This window comes from Trematomus bernacchii, unplaced genomic scaffold, assembly GCF_902827165.1.
Source record: "Trematomus bernacchii unplaced genomic scaffold, fTreBer1.1, whole genome shotgun sequence".
Lineage (NCBI taxonomy): Eukaryota > Metazoa > Chordata > Actinopteri > Perciformes > Nototheniidae > Trematomus > Trematomus bernacchii.
The window spans coordinates 11,612,444-11,634,439 of record NW_022987739.1 but is presented as its reverse complement, the minus strand read 5'-3'; the positions used below and the strand labels follow the sequence as shown (position 1 = coordinate 11,634,439).

Here is a 21,996-nt window from a genome sequence, read left to right as displayed (position 1 = left end):
TATACTTAAAGACAAATCTGTGGTCTAAAACCACTCTAATATTGTTTTTGGAGCTCAGGCTGTTAGATCTTTTATTAAAGATGATGTTGTGTTCACTGCAAGTATTGCTGAGATTTCAGAACACAATAACTTTGGTGAGTACAATTCAAAAACGAAAATCAAAACTTATGATATCTCTTTCCACATGAAAACCACAAGTCAAAGTTGAACCAAGAAGTATGCAAACTGTGATGGGAGTTTACAACACACACTACGGGTCGTTAGGTTTGCCTTTATTGAATTTATTCTTTTTATGCACAGGCTCCAAGCTGTCTGTTTTATTTTTGTTTGGTTGTTTTTGTTGGCTTATTCACTTTAATTAGAAGTAACTACTATGTACTTTAACGCACTGTGAAAAAGGGAGAGCAAAGCTTAGCCAAGTGTCATGCATAAGCAAAGAGCACAATGTCCTACAGTACAATGACCATGTGGGCTCCTTAATTATGGCCTTTGTGTCACTGCTGCACTGTGAGAGCGTGGGATTATTTGGGTGCTAGGGGAGCATAAGCAACAGCTCTCCAGTGGGCCTTGAAAGTCATTTTTAAATGACAGAAGCATTATCAGTGTATATTAATTCAAATTAGGTAGCTGAGAAGCAGAGCTGTTGGATTAACGTGTGAGCAATAATGCCTCAGAGGAATTACGATCCTCATTATTTTCTCTAGGAGATTTTTTGCTGAGAGGTCTAAAGACAAGTTTACCTGAGAGGGGAAAGATTGGATTAAATAATAATTAACAATGGGCATTGATTTTAAAGGAAAGGTACTTTTTAGTTACTCTATTTGGTGTATTACTAATCTGAAGTCGCAATGACAAGGAGCAGGAAATTCTTCTTACTTCAAGAAGCCATACCTCATTTAATGACTCCATGTCATCCATAAACTCAGAGCACTTTCCTTTTGCCTCCCACCTCCAGTTGTTGATTTACAACAACATTGTCCTACCCATCCTGTTTAACCCCTTCTTAACCCTAATAACCATCTTCAAAAAACAAACTCACCAGCATCACACACACTACCTACAAAATAATCTTCTTCTCATAAGTTTTTCAGATATGAATCCATATCCATATGAAGAGCCACTGAACCGTCACTTCACATTACTCCTTTCTGTTCGGTGATGAAAGACACTCAAATGGAGTTGGGCTTGATTGAGCAGGAGTATTTTTCTGAACAATGCCTAGCTGACCATTATGGATGCATGCTTGCTATGTGTTGCTGTTTTGCTATTTGTAAATCTATATGTATATATGTTGTGCACCAGCTGTAAATAAATCCCATGAGAAAACAAATCTAAATCGGGTAAAAAAGCAAATAACTCCCAATATGTATCAATTAGCACCAATTTGTCACTGATAACCCTTTCTTAAATCTTGGTTTTGAACATTTGAAGTATGGTATCTATCATTGTCCTGCTGCAACAGGTTTCATTCTCACAAACTGCCAACAGCCAGGTGACCTGTCAATGTGTCTACGTGCATTAGCAAAAATGGCATCTCTCTGAAATGTATTTTATGTTACATATCTGTCCATTATAATTGTACTGAAAGTAAGTTTGCCCCTATTGAGACTGGGCCAAACCAGCATACACCCACAGTATGCTTCACGCCTTGCTAATAAGCAATTGGCTTCTAAAACTAGTTCCAACATGCCTGCACTGGCAGTTGAGAATGACGTGAAAGGAGAACGTCTTTTCAGATGTATATCAAGGTGTGTTTATTTCTGCAAGAAGAAATCTACAACTCTCTCAGCAATTGTACTTGAACAAAACATTAGTTTTGTCTGTGCTGCATCTATGGAGACATTTGCTACAGGTAGGACCCTCTGGCGGAGTTCACGTGAAGTTCAGTTAGTTAGTTTGTTTCTCTGTTGCACTGTTTCTTACCCTTATACAGCTCATTAGGGTAACAACGAAAAAGCATACATGAGGCTGGTGTTGGTACATTGATGTGTGTCAGATATAGAAATTGATGTTAGATGGAACAGTCCTTTGTACAGTATGTTTTTACGTATACATGTTTGTTTGTTGCTCTGAATTCTTTATGGGTGTCTTTCTTCTTCTTTGAAGATCTGACACTGCATTCAATGAGCAGCACGCATTTGTCTGGGAACTGTTCCAACACTATCCTGATGCACGATTCAGCATCTACACCACATGTGTCAAACTCGAGGCCCGGGGGCCAAATCAGGCCCGTGGTGGATTTAATTTCGGCCCGCAGGATAATTTCTAATTACTATTAGATCTGGCCCGCCGGTATATTGCACACACACCTTCACTCAATCCTGAGGATTTCCTCAGCTCAGAGCCTGACCCCAAACAATAGGTGCGTTCACACCAGAGTACTTTGGTGTACTTTTCCCACAATAGTTCATCAGAACTACGATATATTTGCGTTCACACCAAAAAGCCCCAGGAACTAAAGTAGCTCAATTTAGTTCGTCCGACCCGCTTTTCCGTCCCTGCTAGAGAGCAGGGACTGTCGTGGGAGAAAGTAGTTCGTACGTCTGATTGGCTGTGCGGAATGCAAACCACGCCCGTTTGACTCTGAATTTTTTGTTGTAAGCGGCCATTGTATTTGCTCGCTTCGGACAGCACACCCGAAGAGATTCCTTTTGTGAAAGCAGTTATTATAGCAACACTAAATAAATCAATTGGAGCGGTGGAGTGATGAGGATGTGTCTGCGCTTCTGGCGATTTACTCGGAGGACGCGAAGCGCCGCATTCAGAAGCTTCTACTGAATGCAGTTTCTGTGGCTCTGCAAAGTTAGCAGACCTGGCAAAGTCATGTCGGGACGACTACCAAGGTAAAATAAAATACATGCACTGCACTGTTTTAATCTGCACAATACTGGTCTTATATGTACTTTTATTTGCTCAGTAGATCGAGCTAGCCATGCTAGAACTTGCTAACGTTAGGTCCAAGCTGGCTAACAACATCTAGCTAGCTAGCTATTCTCAGCCATGCCCGCTATGAACACGTTTTGACTTGTGAATAAGTGTGCAATGTTCTGTAATTTGCTACACTAACTCATGGCACTAATCGTGTGTTTCAGGCGAGGTGTTTCTCTCAGGATTAGAAACTAGTTTTCCCCTCCGGGATAAAACGATAATATAACGTTAGCAATTAGCATGCTAGCTGGACATAATGCTACCTCTAACAATACATTAGTTGCTATAATTTCAAGTAATTTGCAACATTCATTCTACATGTTAATGGTAAAAGCTTAAACAGTTGATTACCTGCATGCCACAAAGACTGATGTTCTAATATTTTTGCACATTTAAGTAGAAATGTAATTGAAATTCTATTTATTTTTCCTTTTTTTTATTGATTGTTATAATTGTACTCAGCCATGTTATGTTAGATGTCAATCCACTTACACTGTAACTACTCTGGCCTTGAAAGAAGAAGAAGGTGATATAACTATTAATAAGTAAAAGTACATCGAAATATGTATTGCATCACCGCTGCTTAGAGTTCATGCACAAGTCATTTGCTTGATAATGAATTGATGCATTGTAGCAATAATTGTAGTCAATATCAAAGAGAGATGTAATTTCGATATTTCAGTCCAAACTTGATTGGCCCAGCTACCTGAGTATATGTGATGTATAAATAAAAGGATTACATGAAAACGGTTTGATCTTCTATCTCAGAGTAAACTGGACTATTAATCAACATTTTGCCTCGTTGTTGCGATTAAACTGATCTTGTATCTTGCATATTTCACCTTAGGAAAGTGGGCACGCGATGACAGCTTCCTTGACACCATCATGGCGATGGACCGCCGTGCCATGGTCAGCAAGGAGAATGAGGACCTGCGTGCCAAGGAGATACAAGGCCCAGGAATCGAGGTGGAGCAACAAAATACCTTTCAGGCTGGGCTTCTGGCAGTGCTAAGCGAGCTGATTAAATCCAACAGGCCTTCAATACAAAAATGAAGAAAAACTTGTCGTTGATAAACTGTACAATGACTTGTTGGGAGGCGTGTGGTGCAGTGGTCTGGTGCGTTGGTGTTCGGATCAGGGGAGCACAGGTTTAAACCCCACTGCAGTCAGGATGTCGTTGTGTCCCTGGGCAAGACACTTCACCCCAAATTGCCTACACCTGGGACAGTTAATTTTGTATTATTGTGATTATATATATATGCCACTGTTATTAATACTGACACCTAACTTTGCACTAAGGTGTGTCTGCTGCTGAGCCTACCTATTGTTATTATATATATATTAGGGCTGTCAGTCGATTAAAATATTTAATCGCGATTAATCGCATGATTGTCCATAGTTAATCGCGATTAATCGCAAATTAATCGCACATTTTTTATCTGTTCTAAATGTACCTTAGAGGGATATCTTTCAAGTTTTTAATACTCTTATCAACATATGAGTGGACAACTATGCTTTATATGTTTGTTTATTATCATTTGAACAATGACAAATATTCTCATGAATATTAAACACAACAACCTGAACATTACAAATATTCGCCTCAATTCAACCTGGAACCTCTCTCATACAATTGTGTGTGTGTGTGTGTGTGTGTGTGTGTGTGTGTGTGTGTGTGTGTGTGTGTGTGTGTGTGTGTGTGTGTGTGTGTGTGTGTGTGTGTGTGTGTGTGTGTGTGTGTGTGTGTGTGTGTGTGTGTGTGTGTGTGTGTGTGTGTGTGTGTTGTGGAGAGACACTGTGATGGATCGTTGGAGCTATGTGCAGCTCAAGGCATATATGCTCAATGGGAGCTGCCTGGACGCTGCAATCATGTTGTGCGCACTATCCGTGCTGAGTGTGCTGACTTTTCGTACAATGTCCCACTGTCTGGCTACCTGCATAAAGTCAAGTGCTCGGCGCAGTTGTCGGCGAAATGTCATTGAAACAGCTGCTTATATCCGTTAGCGCAGCTAGCTAGCACCAGATGCTAACAACAACAACACGTAAGGTGTGCCTCGCTCGCGCGAGTCGCGCCACACATACACACTCCCTCCCGGTGGCCAGTCCGGGCCTGCCAGTGAGCGTGGAAGTGTGGTCTGCCACAAGCGGGCGGCAGGAGCGGGGCTGTCAGCATCAGCTTGTAGATGGTATTTTACACTCGATGCGCTCTGAAACTACGGCGGCCGAGGACAAAAAATACACATGCGTTAATCGCGTTAAAATAATTAGTGGCGTTAATTTTTTTTTGCGTTAACGCGTTATTAACGCGTTAACTTGACAGCCCTAATATATATATATATATATATATTGCCACTGTTATTATATTGTTTTGATACTACTGACACTTATTGATCTGCTGCTGATAAATAAAAGAGAACCTACATGCACGGCACTAGCATCATGACTGTCTTTGTTTAAACCAGCAGCAGTGCAGCGGTACACAGACTAACCTGTGTGTGTGTAACGTAGTTCTTCAGGTGTGCATGCTTAACATGTATGTTAACATGTATGTATACAAAAGTTTTTAAAGAGCTTTCAACCTCATCCCATTGTCTTTAACACACATTTAACATAATATACTCATTAATATACAAATATACAGTATGAGTACTGTTTTGATACTGACATTTAATCTTTGCACTAAGGTGTGTCTGCACTATTGTAATTGTGTCTGTTGACTGGTAAATAAAAGAGAGAACCAAATGCACTGTACAAAATATCAGCTTTATTGTCAATTTACAATTTCCATGCTGTTCAGATGCCTCTCCACAACGTTGCTTCCAGGCGAATACAGAGGAGTTGAAAAGAGCCCTTGGACATTCGGAAATCTTTGATCCACTGCACATGTTGGCACCACCTCCCACCAGGCCGACGTTCTATTGTTCACCCAGAGTTCCGTAGTATTCGCATATCTGGAACACATACAAAGACACAAATTAGCCCTACATAACTCCATAAATCCTACATTAGATAGTATTAATGTGATTTAATGAACGTACCATTGCTGTTCTTTGGGCGTGATAACGGCCATCATCCTCGGCTGTCCAACGGCGAAACATGTCCATAGCGTGTGCTTTCGTCGTCCAATCCTTTTGTTAAGGCTTCTTAACCGCCTTCGCCTCCGACTCAGCATTTCTATTGCATTTGAATGGTCGATCTGTATTTGTATTTGTGGCTGAGTTATTGGCTTAAATAACTCCGTTACGAAGCTGTATAACACGACCACCAAAACGTCAACTCCATACCGTGTCTGAGGTCGGAAGGTAAACAGAAGCATACAGCGGAAGCGGAAGTTTTTTTTCTTCTTCTCTCGGTTTTTTGGCAAATTGCAACTTTAAGGTGCATACCGCCACCTACTGTACTCGCCGTGAAGTTGTTTGCGGCCTGCCAGTAAACCCAAAGCAGAAGAAGAAGAAGTGACGTCAGCGGCTCATTTGCCTAATCCACCCCCAGGAACTCATTTTGGTGTGAACGCGATCTGCTTTAGTTCATCAGAACTAAAAGAGCTCTCATGAACTAAAGTTCTCAGGAACTACTGTGGGAAAAGTACTTGGTGTGAACGCCCCTATTAGGGGTACTGATAAACTTGCACCCAAGATGAGATGCCAAGTATCTGGCTTGAACTAGCATCACAGAGCAGCAAACTGAGTTTTAATGGATGTTTCCTTCTGCACTTTTTTTCTTGCGATAACAGGGCATGTTTGGTTTTTTCTTTGAGGGGAATAGTTTTTTTTAAGCTGTTGTTGGCCTGTGGAAAAATGTAATCATAAGAAATGACTCCGGAAAAGCTGCAGATAGAGCCATAAGAAATGAATGCAACTGATTATTTAACGTTTAATGTTGTTTGTATAGGCAATCATTTAAGCTTTGTTAGTTCCAGGTTTAATATGTGCAATAAGTTCATTTCAATAACTTTTGCAATAAACATTGAACCAGTCCGGCCCTCGACTAGTACCAATTTTTTAATTTTGGCCCACTGTGTATTTGAGTTTGACACCCCTGATCTACACCATAGCAAACAGAGTTTAAATGACTTCATCTTGAGCAAAAAGTCAACCAACATCCTTGTTTACCAGCATACGTAGGTGAACTTGCAAAGCTTTATAATGTAGATGTAAGAAAATGTCTAAAATAGGACAAATGTTATTTGAGACAAAACATATTGTATAGGTTAGCTGCAGGGATGTTTTTATGGCTGCTGATTACTTTGCTCCTTATGCAATTTAAAAAGGCAAACTGTTTTTGTTCTGTTTTGTTCATTGTGTGTGTGTGTGTGTGTGTGTGCGTGTGTGTGTGTGTGTGTGTGCGCACGCGCGCCTGCGTGTGCGCGATTGAGCGAGCAACTAGTATAATGGATGGAGAGAGAGTGAATGTGTGTTTGTTGCTGTGTGGGAGTTTGTGTTAGGAGAGAGATGAAAATGGAGGCCAATTGTCCTATTATGGTTGGGTCTCATTGTTGCTTAATGTTGAGGAAATCACTCAGAATCCTTTTAAGGTGTGAGACAGAGTGTAGTGTAATACAATTTAGTAGGATACACTGAGCTTACAGACACACAGAGTAGGTGAAAGAACAAAGGAGCCGTGCAGCTAATCTATACTGGGAACAGAATGATACAGTAGGAACTGATGCATGCATCGTGATGTCAATAGGAGTTTCAGGCTGGTCTGTAGTCAAACAAGGGAACCAATATTCAGTTAACGATGACAAAGGCAGAGTGATGAAGTGGACTTGATGAGATCAGTATGGGGTGAGATTCCATGTTTAAAACACAAAAGCTGAGAGCACTGCGCTTTCAAGTGTGCCTGATGAGTCCGTGGCTGTTCTATTTCATCCCTACTGACCGCCAGAGGATATGTCCATCGCGTGCATGGGCAGGTCGAGTACCAATCCCAACAAAGTCACCTGTGACCCCACGTTACATCTGTTCCTTTCATCTTCTCGCTGCGCGAGAGTACCGTGGCTACATGTTTGTAGCCTACAGCGTTCGGGTTCGAACTAAAGGATTTTCTGCATACAGATGGCTGCGTGCAGCTTCGCGACTGATCTAGTCGGAGCCGCGGGTTGCTGACTCGTCCTCCAGCGGCTGTGGCCGGCTGTGCGGAACTTCGACGGACAGGTTTGTGTCAACTTTGTTGGTGATGGCAGTGTCCCCTCTCCCGCTCCCAGCTAAGTTGTCCTTATTGTGCTCTTTTGTACTTTTCTGATTGTGGCGTTGTGCCCGAGCTATCAGTAGCATTTTGAGTTTCCAGCTTTAGCTGCGTTTTCTCGTTTAGTTTAGTTAGCAGTAGCGTGGCTCAGCCTAACCCCTAGATTCCACCGGGTCCGTCTGCACCGCGTTACGGCCGCGTTACGGCCGCGTTACGGCCGCGGTGTTCACAGCGATCGCGGCCACTCTAGTCAATGGGTGCTATTCCACCAGACGCGCCACGTTACGGCTAGAAGCGTCCCAGAAGCGTCTCGGCGCTCCGATAAAAATAGGATGCAAGTCTATTTTCGACGCGACGCGAGGTGTTGCATAGCGCCGGGCAGGAAGTGGACCGGTCAGAGCATCCAGTCAATCCCAAAAATAAACTAATTTTGCAGATCCTATCCCTCCGTAGTCTTTCAAGTAGGAGGAGAAATGCTCCGGTTTACAGGCACTGTGTAAATTATATATAGAATAATTATGATGATGAATGAATTTTACCACTAAAATACAGCAACACATCTTTGATTCATGTCGTTTATAACTGGAATATTACAATTATTATTAACTTTGTCTGCACAAAGTAGCCTGTCCAGGAAATATGCCCAAATCCTGCCCCACATCAGTGATTATGTGTTACAATGGCGTTAGCAACCAGAAAATGACACCAGTACTGACAAACAGATGAGAATGCTGCATGGGGTCTGGGTGCCGTGTTGGCGGGACGTTGCGGGGCTCGCTGCTGGAGTGGACAGTGTGAGCTCTGCTGGATTACTCGTGATGTTTCCTGGTTGCTGCGTGGGGTCTGCGGGACGGCGGGACACGGCGAAGCTCAGCCTGGACTCAGCCTGGCTGTGTGTGTGTGTGTGTGTGTGTGTGTGTGTGTGTGTGTGCTCAGGCTGAGTTCGGGCTGGGTTTCGCCGTGTCTCGCTGTCCTGCAGACCCCACGCAGCAACCAGGAAACTATGGGCTCAGAACAGTCTCATAATACACACATGCACACAGAAGGATTCACACTTGTATTTTCGGATCCACACTTGTGTTTTTCAATGCACACACAAATGTGTTCCGTTTCATATACATGTAAATAAAATCCAAACACAGAAAAAAGTTTTACATATGTATTTTTGATCCACACATATTTGTTTACCGTTTAAATCCTCTGAACCTGCAAACACAAACCGCTTTCTGTGCATGGATCGCTGTGCATTCGTGTGTGGGTTTTTTGAGACTCCCCTGACGGTCACCCGATTCATACTTGTAATTTCTTTCATCTATAGCCAATCAGATGTCTCCTCCAGTCTAAGCCAATCACATGAGCGCGCCCCCACGAGGGTAGGATTTCTTGCGTTGATGACGTAGCACTTCATTTACGCTTTTTGCGCTGTCAGGAGCTGACAGGTCAGAGGTCATCTGTAAAATGGCGTCTGGTGGTCGCGCGCCTCCCGCTCCAAGTGTAAGTTATGTTTAAATTATGAAATACTCCTAAATGATGAAGGATTGGTTTTGCTTAGTTGTTAGTTGTTTAATTCGAGAATTATATAGAACTGTTTTGGTTAGCTTAACTGTGTTGTAGCTGAGCTCCATAAGCTAACATTAGCTAGCGTTGTCTGTCTAACGATCTAACGAACTAACGAGTTTGTTGGTCTAACGATCCCCCATTCTTATTAGGTGCTTCTGCTACCAAGTAAAATGTTGCAGTGAAGTGAATGTGAGAGAAAATTAATTGACTGTTTGACAGGGTGTAACGCCTCGGGTCGAGGTAGCAGCACGGGCTTTAGTTCAATTAATAGCCAGGGAGCTGTCTGCGACTCCAACTCCACCAGAAGTGAGCATAGCAGAGGGTGCACCGGTCAGCGTAGCAATCAGGGCGGTAGACAGCGTCCAATCCCACAATGATGTTAGGGTGAGGCAGGCGATGAGAAGGTGATTTAATAGACTTTTTTTTACATTTGGCAGTACAAGATCAAACTGTGGCTTAATCCCGTAGATATGTAAACATCTGATATTTGATCTCACCCCTCGCATGACTCTAATGTAATGTTGAGTTAATGTTTTAAAACATTTTTCCATAGTCTGTATCCTCTATATCCCCATTACTGCTTTTAAAACCTTTAGCAGCCCCTTGCCTTGAAACGTCCCAAACACAATATATTAATGTTTTCAAAAGAAATATTTTGGTAAGATAAAGCTAAGTGTCAAGATTGTTTTTGTATCGACAGAATATTAACTATGATTTTGCTTTTTATTCATGCAATTTGTTCAAACTATTAACACAACCATCAACGCAAGCCAAGGATTTGGAAATGATATAACAATCTTAATATACATTTAATAGAATGTCTAGTCTCACAGATCCTTTTGTCATTCCCACATCAGGCAATTCCCAAGTATGTTCAGTACTGATCAGCCAAGAGGCAAAAGACGATTTCCCACCCCGGCTCCTTGCATCGTCAAACGGACGGACTTTCATATATATGTCCTTTCGGGACCCAGTCAGTTTACACCAAAGGGCTCGGAAGAGCTACCACTTGCCTATGCTGGCCTTGGAAAGAGGATGCTAAATCTACCGGACAACTTATTGCACAGTGAGGTAATCATATAAACAGTATTGAAGATTTCTCAAAGATTTAAAATGTGAATCACTTGCTGAATATTGTATGTTATTTCACTTTGTTTTAAAGACTATGGCTTCGGTTGAGGAAGAATTTCCCAAACTGAAAACATTAAAAGGAGGCTGGATGTTTTTCAAGTCAGCAGGTAATGTTCTCATCTCCATTGGTGAAAATGCTGTGTTGTGTTTTTCACACTCAGAAGCCCCACATATGTGTTTTCTGACGCCCTACTTTGAATTACCATTCATATCACTTCTTCAAGTTGTATAAAACAGTACTAAAGTTTGCCTGACAAAGTGTAACGTATATCCCTAATATTAATGTATGTACTGTCAGTTGGTTTTAAAGCACACTTGTGTTGTTCCTATTTTGATTTTAAAATAGGTGGTAGTGGACGTCGAAAGCTGTCCATAATCCCTACTGACTCCGAGGGGTACTCCACAAGGCTCCTCAAAACAGCGTCCAACAATGGAAAAAACATTGTGTTTGTAATTCCACTCCAGGAGCAACTTTCTACTTTGCAGCTGTTGCCTTTACATGTGGAGGAATGTAATGACATATTGACTGTAAGCTGTGTAAGGGACTGAGAGGCAGAGTAGTGGGAGGCACCTACATTCCCAATAGGTGGCTCCACCCGCTGCCAATTAGCAGTATTGGGACCAGGTGTAGAGACCTCACACCTGGTGCTAATCACTCCCTCAAGGGAGACAAAGCACACAGAGTTGCTCAGTTGTGTGTGGCACATGGAGGGAGCAGGAGGCTCCCAGCGTGAGGAAACATTTTTGTAAGCTGGTAAGTCGGTTAGCGGCCCGGCTACGTTAGCCTTTGTTTAGTTAAAGGTATTTTTGAGTTTGTTAGCAATAAAGCCTCTTTTGGATTTGAACACTGCCTCTGTCGTGATTGCTGCACTACCACTTTTCTCTTTATCTGCCCTGTCCTGTTACACTGGTGGAGAATGCGGGCAGAACAATTTTTTTTTTTACGTTTTCAAGATGGAGGATGTACTAAAGGAGTTGGTGCGTATTTCTACTGAGCAGCAGACTCTGCAACGGCAGATGATACAGGAGCAGCAGAAACAGAATGCACTTCTCCACATGGAGGTCCAAAAATGCCTTACAGCAGCCTCTCCTGTCCAGAGGGAAGCAACCATGCAGCCTAACCCAGGTCGATTCATCCCCAAAATGACAGAGAGTGATGAGATAGAGGCCTACTTAACGGCCTTTGAGCGCACAGCTGAAAGAGAGGGCTGGCCAAGGGACTCCTGGGCTGATCTGGTTGGACCGTTCCTCCTGGGCCCGGCACAGCAAGCTTACTTCGACCTCCCTCCGGACCAAGCAAAGGATTACGTCGTCTTGAAGAAGGAAATCCTGGCGAGGTATGGCTACAGCTTAGCAGCAAGAGCCCAGCGGTTCCATGAATGGAAATACAAGCCAGAGTTGTCAGCCAGGGCCCAGATGTATGACCTAGGCCGGGTAACCAGAGCCTGGCTGACATGCAACCCCGAAAAGTTAAGTGTTTTAGAGAGGATAATGATGGACAAATATATTCGGTCTCTGCCCTATGAGATCAAGAAAATGACAAGCCAGCAGAATCCAGCCGGTCTGGATGAGTTGGTTAACGTAGTGGAGAGCCACGTGGTCACAGCGGACCTGCTTAAGTCCACACGACCAGACACCGAGTGGGGCCGGAAAGTCAGTGGGGAAGCATCACGGACTAGACGGGCACGAGAACCGCGATGGGAACCAGAAGAGGTAAGGCGACGACAGTCCTACCTGCCAGAGGGCCAACCGCGTTGCTACCAGTGTGGGGAGACAGGCCATATTGCCCGGGACTGCCCAGGGAAGGATGAGCTAATGCCGACCGCCAACTCATCTGGTGCAAGGCCCTGCCACCTTCTTGACTCTTGCTGGGTACAGGAAAGCTCCCTGGCTCAAATGATACCAGTCAAAGTAAATGGAAAAGATGCAGAGGCGCTAGTGGACTCAGGAAGTGTGGTAACCCTCATTCAACCCCACCTCCTCGACCATTTGCCATCTGAAGAGACTGTGCCCGTCTCCTGTGTCCATGGGGACACTAAATTATACCCCACTTGCCTCATCCACCTTACCACAGTTAAAGGCAGCTGTGAGATGAAAGTGGGGGTGGTTCCTTCCCTACCAGTCCCAGTCTTGGTGGGGCGAGACTGCCCACTATACAAGCGCCTGCGGCACCAGAAGGAGGTGAGTCCCAAAAAGCACAAGCGTGCCAAAGGAAAACGAGAGAGAGGACAAACTGCCACCCAGGGTACTTCTCCTCAGCAGTTCCCCAACGTTGTGTGTGCTGTGCCGGAGGAGCAGAGAGGCAACCAATCTTCCAGTGCAGACGAGGCAAATGATAACCCTTTTGTTGCTTTCCCTGGAGACCTAAGCACAGGTCATGAGGAGGGGGAAGTCTCATTGCTTCCAAGTTTGAAGGGCCAGTTCGGGACCGCCCAGATGGAAGACCCCAATCTGTTGCATGCACGCAGCAATGTTACGGAAATAGAGGGAAAACCAGTTCCAGGAGTGGGTGAGCTTACATGTCCTCATTTCCTAATAAAAAATAATCTGTTATACTATGCCAAAGAGGTTGAAGGTCAGCGAAGAGACTTGTTGGTTGTCCCAAAACAATATGTGTCCACAGTGTTGCATCTGGCTCACAGCCATGTCCTAGGGGCCCACCTAGGGGTTGAGAAGACAAGGCAGCGGATTGGGAGCCGGTTCCACTGGCCAGGGGTGGTAAGGGCTATAGAGGATTATTGTCGCACCTGTGTTGAATGTCAAAAGATGAGTCCCAAGCCACACTTTAAAAGTCCCCTAATACCTCTACCGATAATCGATGTACCGTTTTCTCGCATTGCCATGGACTTAGTGGGGCCGCTGGTGAAGTCTGCCAGGGGACATCAGTATATTCTTGTGATCCTTGACTATGCAACCAGGTACCCGGAGGCCATTCCCTTGAGGAACATGACAACGAGAGTGATTGCACGGGAGCTGCTTCACCTGTTCAGTCGAGTTGGGATCCCTAAAGAGACGCTAACAGACCAAGGCACTCCCTTCATGTCCAAGTTAATGAAGGATCTCTGCAGGCTCTTCAAGGTAAAGCAGCTTCGTACATCTGTCTACCATCCGCAGACAGACGGATTGGTAGAACGCTTTAACAAGACGTTGAAATCCATGTTAAAGAAGGTTGTTGACAAGGATGGTCGTAACTGGGACCAGCTTCTGCCCTATGTCCTGTTTTCAATCAGGGAAGTTCCACAGGCTTCAACCGGTTTCTCCCCCTTCGAGCTGCTGTATGGCCGACAGCCCAGAGGACTTCTCGACATCGCGAAGGAAGCCTGGGAGGAGCAACCAAGCCCCCATCGGAGCCTGATTGAGCATGTAGAGACGATGCAGACGCATATGAAAGATGTTTGGCCCATGGTCAGAGAGCACATGGCTCAAGCCCAAGAAGCCCAGAGGAAAGTGTATAACAGAGGTGCCCAACCACGTGAGTTCCTGCCCGGGGATAAAGTGCTTCTCCTGGTCCCCACCACAGAACACAGATTCCTGGCATCGTGGCAAGGTCCCTATGAAGTGACAGAGAAGGTGGGACCAGTCAACTACAAGGTACGCCAACCTGGCCGTCGCAAACCATCCCAAATATACCATGTTAACCTGTTAAAGAAATGGTATGCCCGAGAGGCACTGCTGTGTTCTTGTTCCCTGTTTGTATCCCCTTCTCCAGACCATGAGGTGGCCGAAGTTGAATACGGTCCAGGGCTATCCAAAGCTCAGTTACAGCAAACCAAGGAACTGGTTCAGCAGAGTTTGGATGTGTTCTCACTACGACCTGGACGCACAACGATGGTGGAACATCAAATCCACACAGAGCCTGGCCAAAAGGTAAAGATGCGACCCTACCGGGTGCCGGAGGCAAGACGGGCGGCCATTGAGCAAGAAGTGCAGAAAATGCTGGCTATGGGGGTGATTGAAGAATCTCACAGTGAGTGGACCAGCCCTGTCGTTCTGGTTCCTAAGCCAGACAAAACCAACAGGTTTTGTAATGATTTCAGAAAATTGAATGAAATCTCCAAGTTTGATGCGTATCCTATGCCCAGGATAGATGAGCTAATTGATCGGCTTGGGGAAGCCAGGTATATCAGCACTCTGGACTTGACGAAAGGGTATTGGCAGGTCCCACTTGAAGCTGCCTCAAGAGAGAAGACGGCCTTCGCCACCCCCACAGGGCTGTACCAGTACACTGTGCTTCCCTTCGGGCTTCATGGAGCACCAGCCACGTTCCAGAGACTGATGGACAAGGTTCTGAGGCCACATCGTGAGTATGCAGCTGCCTATTTGGATGACGTTGTTATCCACAGTGACTCATGGGATAGCCATCTCATAAGGCTTGCAGCAGTGCTGGAATCTCTCCGCAGGGCGGGCTTGACAGCTAATCCAAGAAAATGCAAGCTTGGACTAGAGGAAGCCGAATACCTGGGCTTCACCATTGGGCGGGGCAACGTTAGACCACAAGAAAGGAAGGTTCAGAGGCGATCCAGGACTGGCCACGGCCGTCAACAAAGAAACAGGTGAAAACATTCTTGGGTCTGACGTCCTATTATTGCCGTTTCATCCCAAACTTCTCCACAGTAGCCTCTCCCCTTACAGACCTGACCAGAGACTCACAGCCGCTAATGGTCAAGTGGACAGGAGAGGCTGAACACGCCTTTGAGGAACTTAAGAGGGCTCTCTGCGCACGGCCGGTGTTGGTGACCCCAGACTTCAGCCGGGGGATGATTGTGCAGACGGATGCGTCAGAGGTGGGCATAGGAGCAGTACTATCCCAGGAGGTTCACGGTGAGGAACACCCCGTCATGTACATCAGCCGGAAGCTGAACACAAGGGAACAAGTGTATGCTACTGTGGAGAAAGAAGGCCTAGCAATAAAATGGGCGCTTGAGCGCCTCCGGTATTACCTCTTGGGACGTCACTTCACTCTGGTAACTGATCATGCCCCACTGATCTGGATGGCAAATAAAAAAGACACAAACGCTAAAGTAGGAAGGTGGTTTGTCTCACTACAGGAGTTTAACTTCTCTATCATCCACAGAGCCGGAGCCAAGCATGGGAATGCAGATGCCCTGTCCCGTAGAGATGCCCTGTGGACCATGGTCACCTCTCCTAGGCCAGAACTGAAGGGGGGGGTGTGTAAGGGACTGAGAGGCAGAGTAGTGGGAGGCACCTACATTCCCAATAGGTGGCTCCACCCGCTGCCAATTAGCAGTATTGGGACCAGGTGTGGAGACCTCACACCTGGTGCTAATCACTCCCTCAAGGGAGACAAAGCACACAGAGTTGCTCAGTTGTGTGTGGCACATGGAGGGAGCAGGAGGCTCCCAGCGTGAGGAAACATTTTTGTAAGCTGGTAAGTCGGTTAGCGGCCCGGCTACGTTAGCCTTTGTTTAGTTAAAGGTATTTTTGAGTTTGTTAGCAATAAAGCCTCTTTTTGGATTTGAACACTGCCTCTGTCGTGATTGCTGCACTACCACTTTTCTCTTTATCTGCCCTGTCCTGTTACAGCTGTTATTAAAACATTTCTCTAATTTATCAAATAAATATGTAATATTTTAGTTTGCTCAAATGACTGTTTCAAAGTCTATAGAACCAATTATCTGTACCTTTTTTGTTTTTTAGGAGAGTGAATCTGGGACTTCTCTTGATGAATTGATTGAGCAGCCAAATCCACCTAACACAGGGATGGAAGAATCGTCAGAGGTAGTTGATGCTGTCTTCTCCTGTTAAAGTTACTTTGCAATTTAGTATAAAAGCCTTATTGTTTTCAGTAAATAATGACAGTATGATTGCAGGTGTGTATATAGGTAGGGTATAACACATTTCACCAAACTGACTTTTTGCACACTGTCTATGTACTCATTTTTTATCATATAATTATGTTTCCTGTATCACTTATCTGAGAGAGAATTATTAAACATAAAACCTTTCTTATAATAATGTGATATGTTTTAAAGGTATTGACATTTGTTTATGTTTTTTACAGGTTTGCCCTATATGTCTTGAGTCTTACCTGATTGATGTCCTCTCATTTCATGCAAGCACATGTGGTGAAGGGTAAGAAATGTTGACTTGTTCAAGCAAAAGATGGAAGATAGACATGTTTTGAGTGAGGTGAACAACATATAAAAAGTGTCAAACCTAATAACGATATCCAGTGTTTCCCCTACCATTGTCTTGGAGGGGCGCTGCGCCCCGCCAACGGAGCACCGCGCCCCCCCTGAAATTCAAGGTATTTAAATAAACTAAACGCTTTCATTTTAAGTAGTGAGTTTAGTGTTTTTGACCCTAAGGAACACTGATGCATTAATCAATAACAATAATCCACAGCTCCTCTCTCTGCTCCAGAGGATTTAAACAATATATATCCCAATGCCACCCCCCTGCTCAGGCAGCACCCCCCCAAAGCAGTAAACCTAGGGGAAACACTGATATCGTTTGGTGAATGTGCTTGTTCCTTTTTTGTGTTTTTAAAATGCTGTAATGTTACAGCTATAGCAGCTGCATCAGAGCATGTGATGCATTTTTAAGAAATGTAGATGTAGAAATCATAACAGAGCCGAAATACTTATTAGGGATCTGATTTAAATTACTTTGTTTGATGGAGCCTATATGCAAGAAGAAATATGTAAAAAAATAATGGGCACTCATCACTTGTCTCTATTTTCCATTCCTGTGAGTATGTTTTTTGTTTTGTCTTTTCCAAGAATGGACCCTGCTCATCATAGCAGTATGACAAGGACAGAGGAAATGCCAAGGACAGAGGAAATGCCAAGGACAAAGGAAATGCCAAGGACAGAGGAAATGCCAGGACCTTCAGTTCAAAGATTGCCAGCAACAGTTTCAGCAGGTTATTTATTCAGAACAATTACTGCTGTGGTGTAGTTTGAAACAGTGACTACTCACAAACACTTAAATAGCAATGATCACCAAAATGAATCTTGTTACATGTTTGATCCAGTAATATGGAAAGGATAATTGATTTCAAGTTACTACCTTTTAATATATTGCTTTAAAATACAGGGCTTACTAAATGAGACAATAAATGAAGTACTATTTTAAAATTGAAGCTGATATATTATGAAGTTTATTGTACCAACCACTTTTTTTTTCTTCAAATTACGTTTTCAGCATGGGCCAATGAAGTGGACGCCCGGAAGGCATGTCAGTTGTTTAGAGAGGAACTGCTGGAACGTAACTATGAATGTCCACGCCTCTTTCTGTCAATCGACATGTTTGACGCAGAAGAAGAAACAGACAGTTCATTGATTTCATTCTTTAAAATGAACAATGTTAACTGGGCAGCTCCATTAAAGTGCAGGCTGAGAGGTATTAATAAATAGTGTAACTTCTCATGTTTCATTATAGGTAGTCATCTGGGTCGAATTTTGCCTTTTTCTTGCCTTTTTGTTTGTTTTTACTTGCATGTTGAGGATTAAGTTCATGTCCCTTAGACCAGGGAAGAAAGAACTAGTTACATTTATTGTATTGAAAGCTTGAAGGATGATTCATGTTGTCTCTTGGTAAGTGTATGTTGAATATCATCTTGTTGGTTGTACTTTTCTAAATGAGGTCGTCTTTTCAAGGGGATGCAGCAGTCGGCCAAGGTGTCAACCGACACGTTTTGTCAATGGCCATGCAGAAACTGAAGACCGGCTTCAGTATAAATTTAGGTGGGGTGTCCCCATTTGTCTTTCAATTGAAATAACCACTTGCAGCTAAATCTTAATAAACCAACAAAGATTACAACATGCATATTCACAGTTGAACCAACACTCAATATAGCTTGACCTAAAAATTACGTTATAGCAATACATGGCGTCTAAACTATTTCTCCTTTTTTATTAAGGCTGTGCAGCTCTGACAAGCCTTTTTGAAGGGGAAATGGAACATCGGGTTCTCTCCGCAGCTGCTGTGCTTCGGGAAAGCAACCTGTTTGAGATGGCAGGTCGGATGATAGGCCTTTCCTTCCTGCATGGTGGTTTTGGTTTCTCAGGACTAAGTGTGCCTGTAGTGACTCTGTTGACTGGTGGGAGCACGGATACTGCAGCATCAGCGCTTACCCTGCTGGACTGTCCTGATCTTGACCACCGTGAAACAATTGGTTTTGTGAGTGTCCTAGTTAAAAAGTGACATGTCATACACCACTGCACCACAATGCTACATACACTTGTCATCTTGTGCATTATGAAAAAGATTCCATTCATGTGTCAAGGCTGGGCTGTTTAGCTAGAAATGATTTCCAACGCTTTTTTGTGTCCCATTTTGATTTTTCCAGATTTAGGCTTTTTGTCCACTTTTGCAGACTGCCGTACACAATTTTGCATGCATTTAAATGATGTCCTCTTTTTTCCTGTTTTAGCTCAAGAATACACAACTTACTGCTCAAGAAACCACCAGTGTGACTGATCTTTGCCTGTCCTGGGACCTCCCTGTTCCAACCTCCACCAATCATGACTGGCTGTTCCAGGAACTTCTTTCCCATGCAGTAATCATTTTATATTGTACCATTTTTATTTATCAAATCAAATCAAATCAGGTTTTATTTATATAGCACATTTAAAAGCGATTTTTGGTCGAGCCAAAGTGCTGTACATGTAATAAAAACACATTACTACAAATCACAATAAACGACAATAAATTACAACAGATATATCTTAAAAACAAAATAAAAATAAAACACACGGAAAAGTCAGGAGTCGTGCTCCGCTCTAACTAGAAAGCCAGAGAGAAGAAGTGTGTTTTTAGTTTTGATTTAAAAACCCCTAGGGTCTGGGCCGACCTCACATGGAGGGGCAGAGTGTTCCAGAGCCTAGGGCCAGCTGCTGCGAAGGCTCGGTGCCCTCTGGTTTTTAGCCTGGTCTTGGGCACTACCAGCAGCAGCTGGTCAGCAGACCTTAAAGCTCTGGCTGGGGTGTAGCGCTGGAGCAGTTCAGCTATATAGGCCGGAGCCAGCCCATTTAGTGCTTTAAAAACAAATAAAAGGATTTTAAAATCAATTCTGAACCGAACTGGAAGCCAGTGTAGTGAGGCCAGAATAGGGGTGATGTGGTCGCGCTTTTTGTGGCCAGTCAGCAAACGTGCAGCAGCGTTTTGGACTAGCTGTAAGCGTTTGATTGAGGCCTGGTCCATACCCACATACAGAGCGTTACAATAGTCCAGTCTCGAGGTAACAAAGGCGTTAATAACCCTTTCTAAGTCATTAAAAGATAAATACGACTTGGTTTTGGCCAATAGTCTTATTTTAAAAAAGCAGGATTTTACTACGGTGCTAACCTGCTTGTCGAATTTAAAAGTGCTAGTGAAGGTCACTCCAAGGTTCATGACCGAGGGGAGGATGTTTTTTTTGATAGAGCCCAGAATATCAACCGGAGAGGCTGGAGGTTGCGGTCCAAAAAAGATGACCTCGGTCTTGCTCTCGTTGAGGTTGAGGAAGTTTTTGCTCAGCCAGGATTTTATCTCTGCTAAGCAATACAATGTTTAGGTAATTAGTAGGTTTGCTTTGTATGTCCTCCTGTATCTGCTACTGTGGTGTTTTTCCATTAGTGCCTCGTTTGATTGTTCCTTTTACTTGCAGGTACTTCACCGTGTTAGGCAGCCTATCAAACAGATTCGCAAAGGCCTTAAAGAAACGGGAATCTGGCCGCTTGTTTCAAATAGGCCAGATGTCCACCCCATATTATTTCCAAGAGAGAAAAATGATGAGCTGAACTCACAGGTAAGTACCATTTTCTTTATTGGATTTATGTTATTCAAGGGATTTGTTTGCAAACACTATCATGCAATTTCATTTGTTGGGGGCTCTTAAACTGGTGTGTAGATCTTAAATCAATGCTTTACAATTTTAAGATAATTCTGTAGCATATAACATGAGCTTCAATCTTAGCAAAGAACACGTTTGTATTTGATCTCCTATAGACTGTGATCCAGAACATCCACTGGCCACAGCCCAAAAGTGACAGCGATGAGGACGAGGACGACGCCGTTCCATTGGAGAAAGTCAGTCTCGTCACTGGATTTTTGAGGCAATTCATAGAGGAAGGTAACACTTTTTATTACATCTCTATTTTAAACTAGTTACTTAAGTGTAATGACTGCTAAAGCTGTAGTGCAGCTGAAGAGATGGCAGTTCTGATTAATAATAATATGCACACACATCGGTGTACAAATACAAATCTATGCATGAGTTAACCGTTGATATTCCTGCAAGTTTTACTGCTCAAATTTAAAGTTTTGATATAATGCAATTTGAGGTATCGCATACATAACAAATTCTCTCCCATAGCATCTCCGAAGGTGCTGCGTGACCTCTTGAAGTTCTGGGTCGGGTGGGAGCTGCTCACAACAAACCTTGAAGTTGAGGTTGTTACTTCAAAATACCCAGTGGCTCTCACCTGCTTCCTAAAATTGAAGCTCCCAAGCCACTACCAAACCTATGAAAAGTTCCACCAGGACTTGATGATGCCCTCAGTTCCATCAGTTCAGGCTTTGGGCTTGTGTAGCTACACACTGACTATTTTTCTGGAGAAGGGTTTGCCTCTCTATTCAATACACTGTGTGAGATACAGGGTTACAGTTGGTACACCTACCGTCTTTTATAAATAAAGGACATTTGGAAAAAGACTGTTTGTCCATTATCATTGTTACACTTTAACAATGCCCAATCCCTTGAACAGTATACTCCGAATAGTTCTTTTACAAAGTTTTTATTTTTTACCGAGTGTAAAATGAATGTAATTCTGTTGCTCTGAAACGGTTTTTGATCCTGACTGAAAATACATCTCTAAGAACACTTCCATTCATTTCTCTTCCAATTATAAGTCAAAAGAAAAATGTCAAATCATGCAATTGAGATTAATTTAATCAAGCATAAGCTATGTAAATATAAAATGATTAACTTTCCATCATTGCCAAATAACTGAAATCATGACACAAATCATACTATAGTTGTTAAATGTGTAACAACTATCGGTGCTCAATTAAGTTCTCAATGTATTGGACAGTATTGAGATATATGTCCACTCCGAAACATTCAGATTCTTCCAATGGATCAATGTTGTCTTGCAGTTGCATCATTTCAAGTTCTGAGAGAGGGAAGTTCAGCGTAGGGACATTGACCCCGGTATGATGCTCATTTGTGTATCCACTCTCTTC

General features: G+C 43.5%; 2 protein-coding genes across 10 annotated transcripts; both read left to right on the top strand.

Moving 5' to 3' along the window:
- The first annotated feature begins 1,767 nt into the window (after positions 1-1,767).
- On the top strand, positions 1,768-21,465 carry LOC117496191. 8 transcript variants are annotated; one of them, XM_034147913.1, is made up of 14 exons: positions 1,768-1,852; positions 10,533-10,746; positions 10,838-10,913; positions 11,153-11,256; positions 16,465-16,545; positions 16,829-16,899; positions 17,550-17,692; positions 17,974-18,171; positions 18,429-18,515; positions 18,692-18,951; positions 19,205-19,330; positions 20,420-20,560; positions 20,761-20,884; positions 21,128-21,465. In XM_034147913.1, the coding sequence occupies exons 2-14, from the start codon at positions 10,546-10,548 to the stop codon at positions 21,445-21,447; spliced, it is 1,932 nt and encodes a 643-aa protein (XP_034003804.1). In that variant the 5' UTR covers positions 1,768-1,852; positions 10,533-10,545; the 3' UTR covers positions 21,448-21,465. The 8 variants fall into 8 exon arrangements, with proteins under 8 accessions (XP_034003804.1, XP_034003808.1, XP_034003806.1 ...); XM_034147917.1 differs by having other exon boundaries at positions 11,153-11,334; positions 17,974-18,006; XM_034147915.1 differs by having other exon boundaries at positions 11,153-11,334; positions 17,974-18,036; positions 18,438-18,515.
- LOC117496192 lies at positions 11,445-16,287 on the top strand. 2 transcript variants are annotated; one of them, XM_034147922.1, is made up of 2 exons: positions 11,445-13,315; positions 13,725-13,791. In XM_034147922.1, exons 1-2 carry the CDS (start codon positions 11,761-11,763, stop codon positions 13,745-13,747), a joined length of 1,578 nt encoding a protein of 525 aa, XP_034003813.1. In that variant the 5' UTR covers positions 11,445-11,760; the 3' UTR covers positions 13,748-13,791. The 2 variants fall into 2 exon arrangements, with proteins under 2 accessions (XP_034003813.1, XP_034003812.1); XM_034147921.1 differs by lacking the exon at positions 13,725-13,791 and adding an exon at positions 15,881-16,287 and having other exon boundaries at positions 11,708-13,315.
- Positions 21,466-21,996: the final 531 nt, after the last annotated feature.

Excerpts from the sequence above, each read along its gene's own strand:
- LOC117496192 (XM_034147921.1), top strand. The coding sequence starts at position 11,761 with ATGGAGGATGTACTAAAGGAGTTGGTGCGTATTTCTACTGAGCAGCAG. Across the intron at positions 13,316-15,880 it reads AAAACCAGTTCCAGGAGTGG|AGCCGGAGCCAAGCATGGGA; the intron begins GTGAGCTTACAT and ends TATCATCCACAG.
- LOC117496191 (XM_034147912.1), top strand. The coding sequence starts at position 10,546 with ATGTTCAGTACTGATCAGCCAAGAGGCAAAAGACGATTTCCCACCCCG. Across the intron at positions 10,747-10,837 it reads ACAACTTATTGCACAGTGAG|ACTATGGCTTCGGTTGAGGA; the intron begins GTAATCATATAA and ends TTTGTTTTAAAG. Across the intron at positions 18,172-18,428 it reads ATTAAAGTGCAGGCTGAGAG|GGGATGCAGCAGTCGGCCAA; the intron begins GTATTAATAAAT and ends CGTCTTTTCAAG.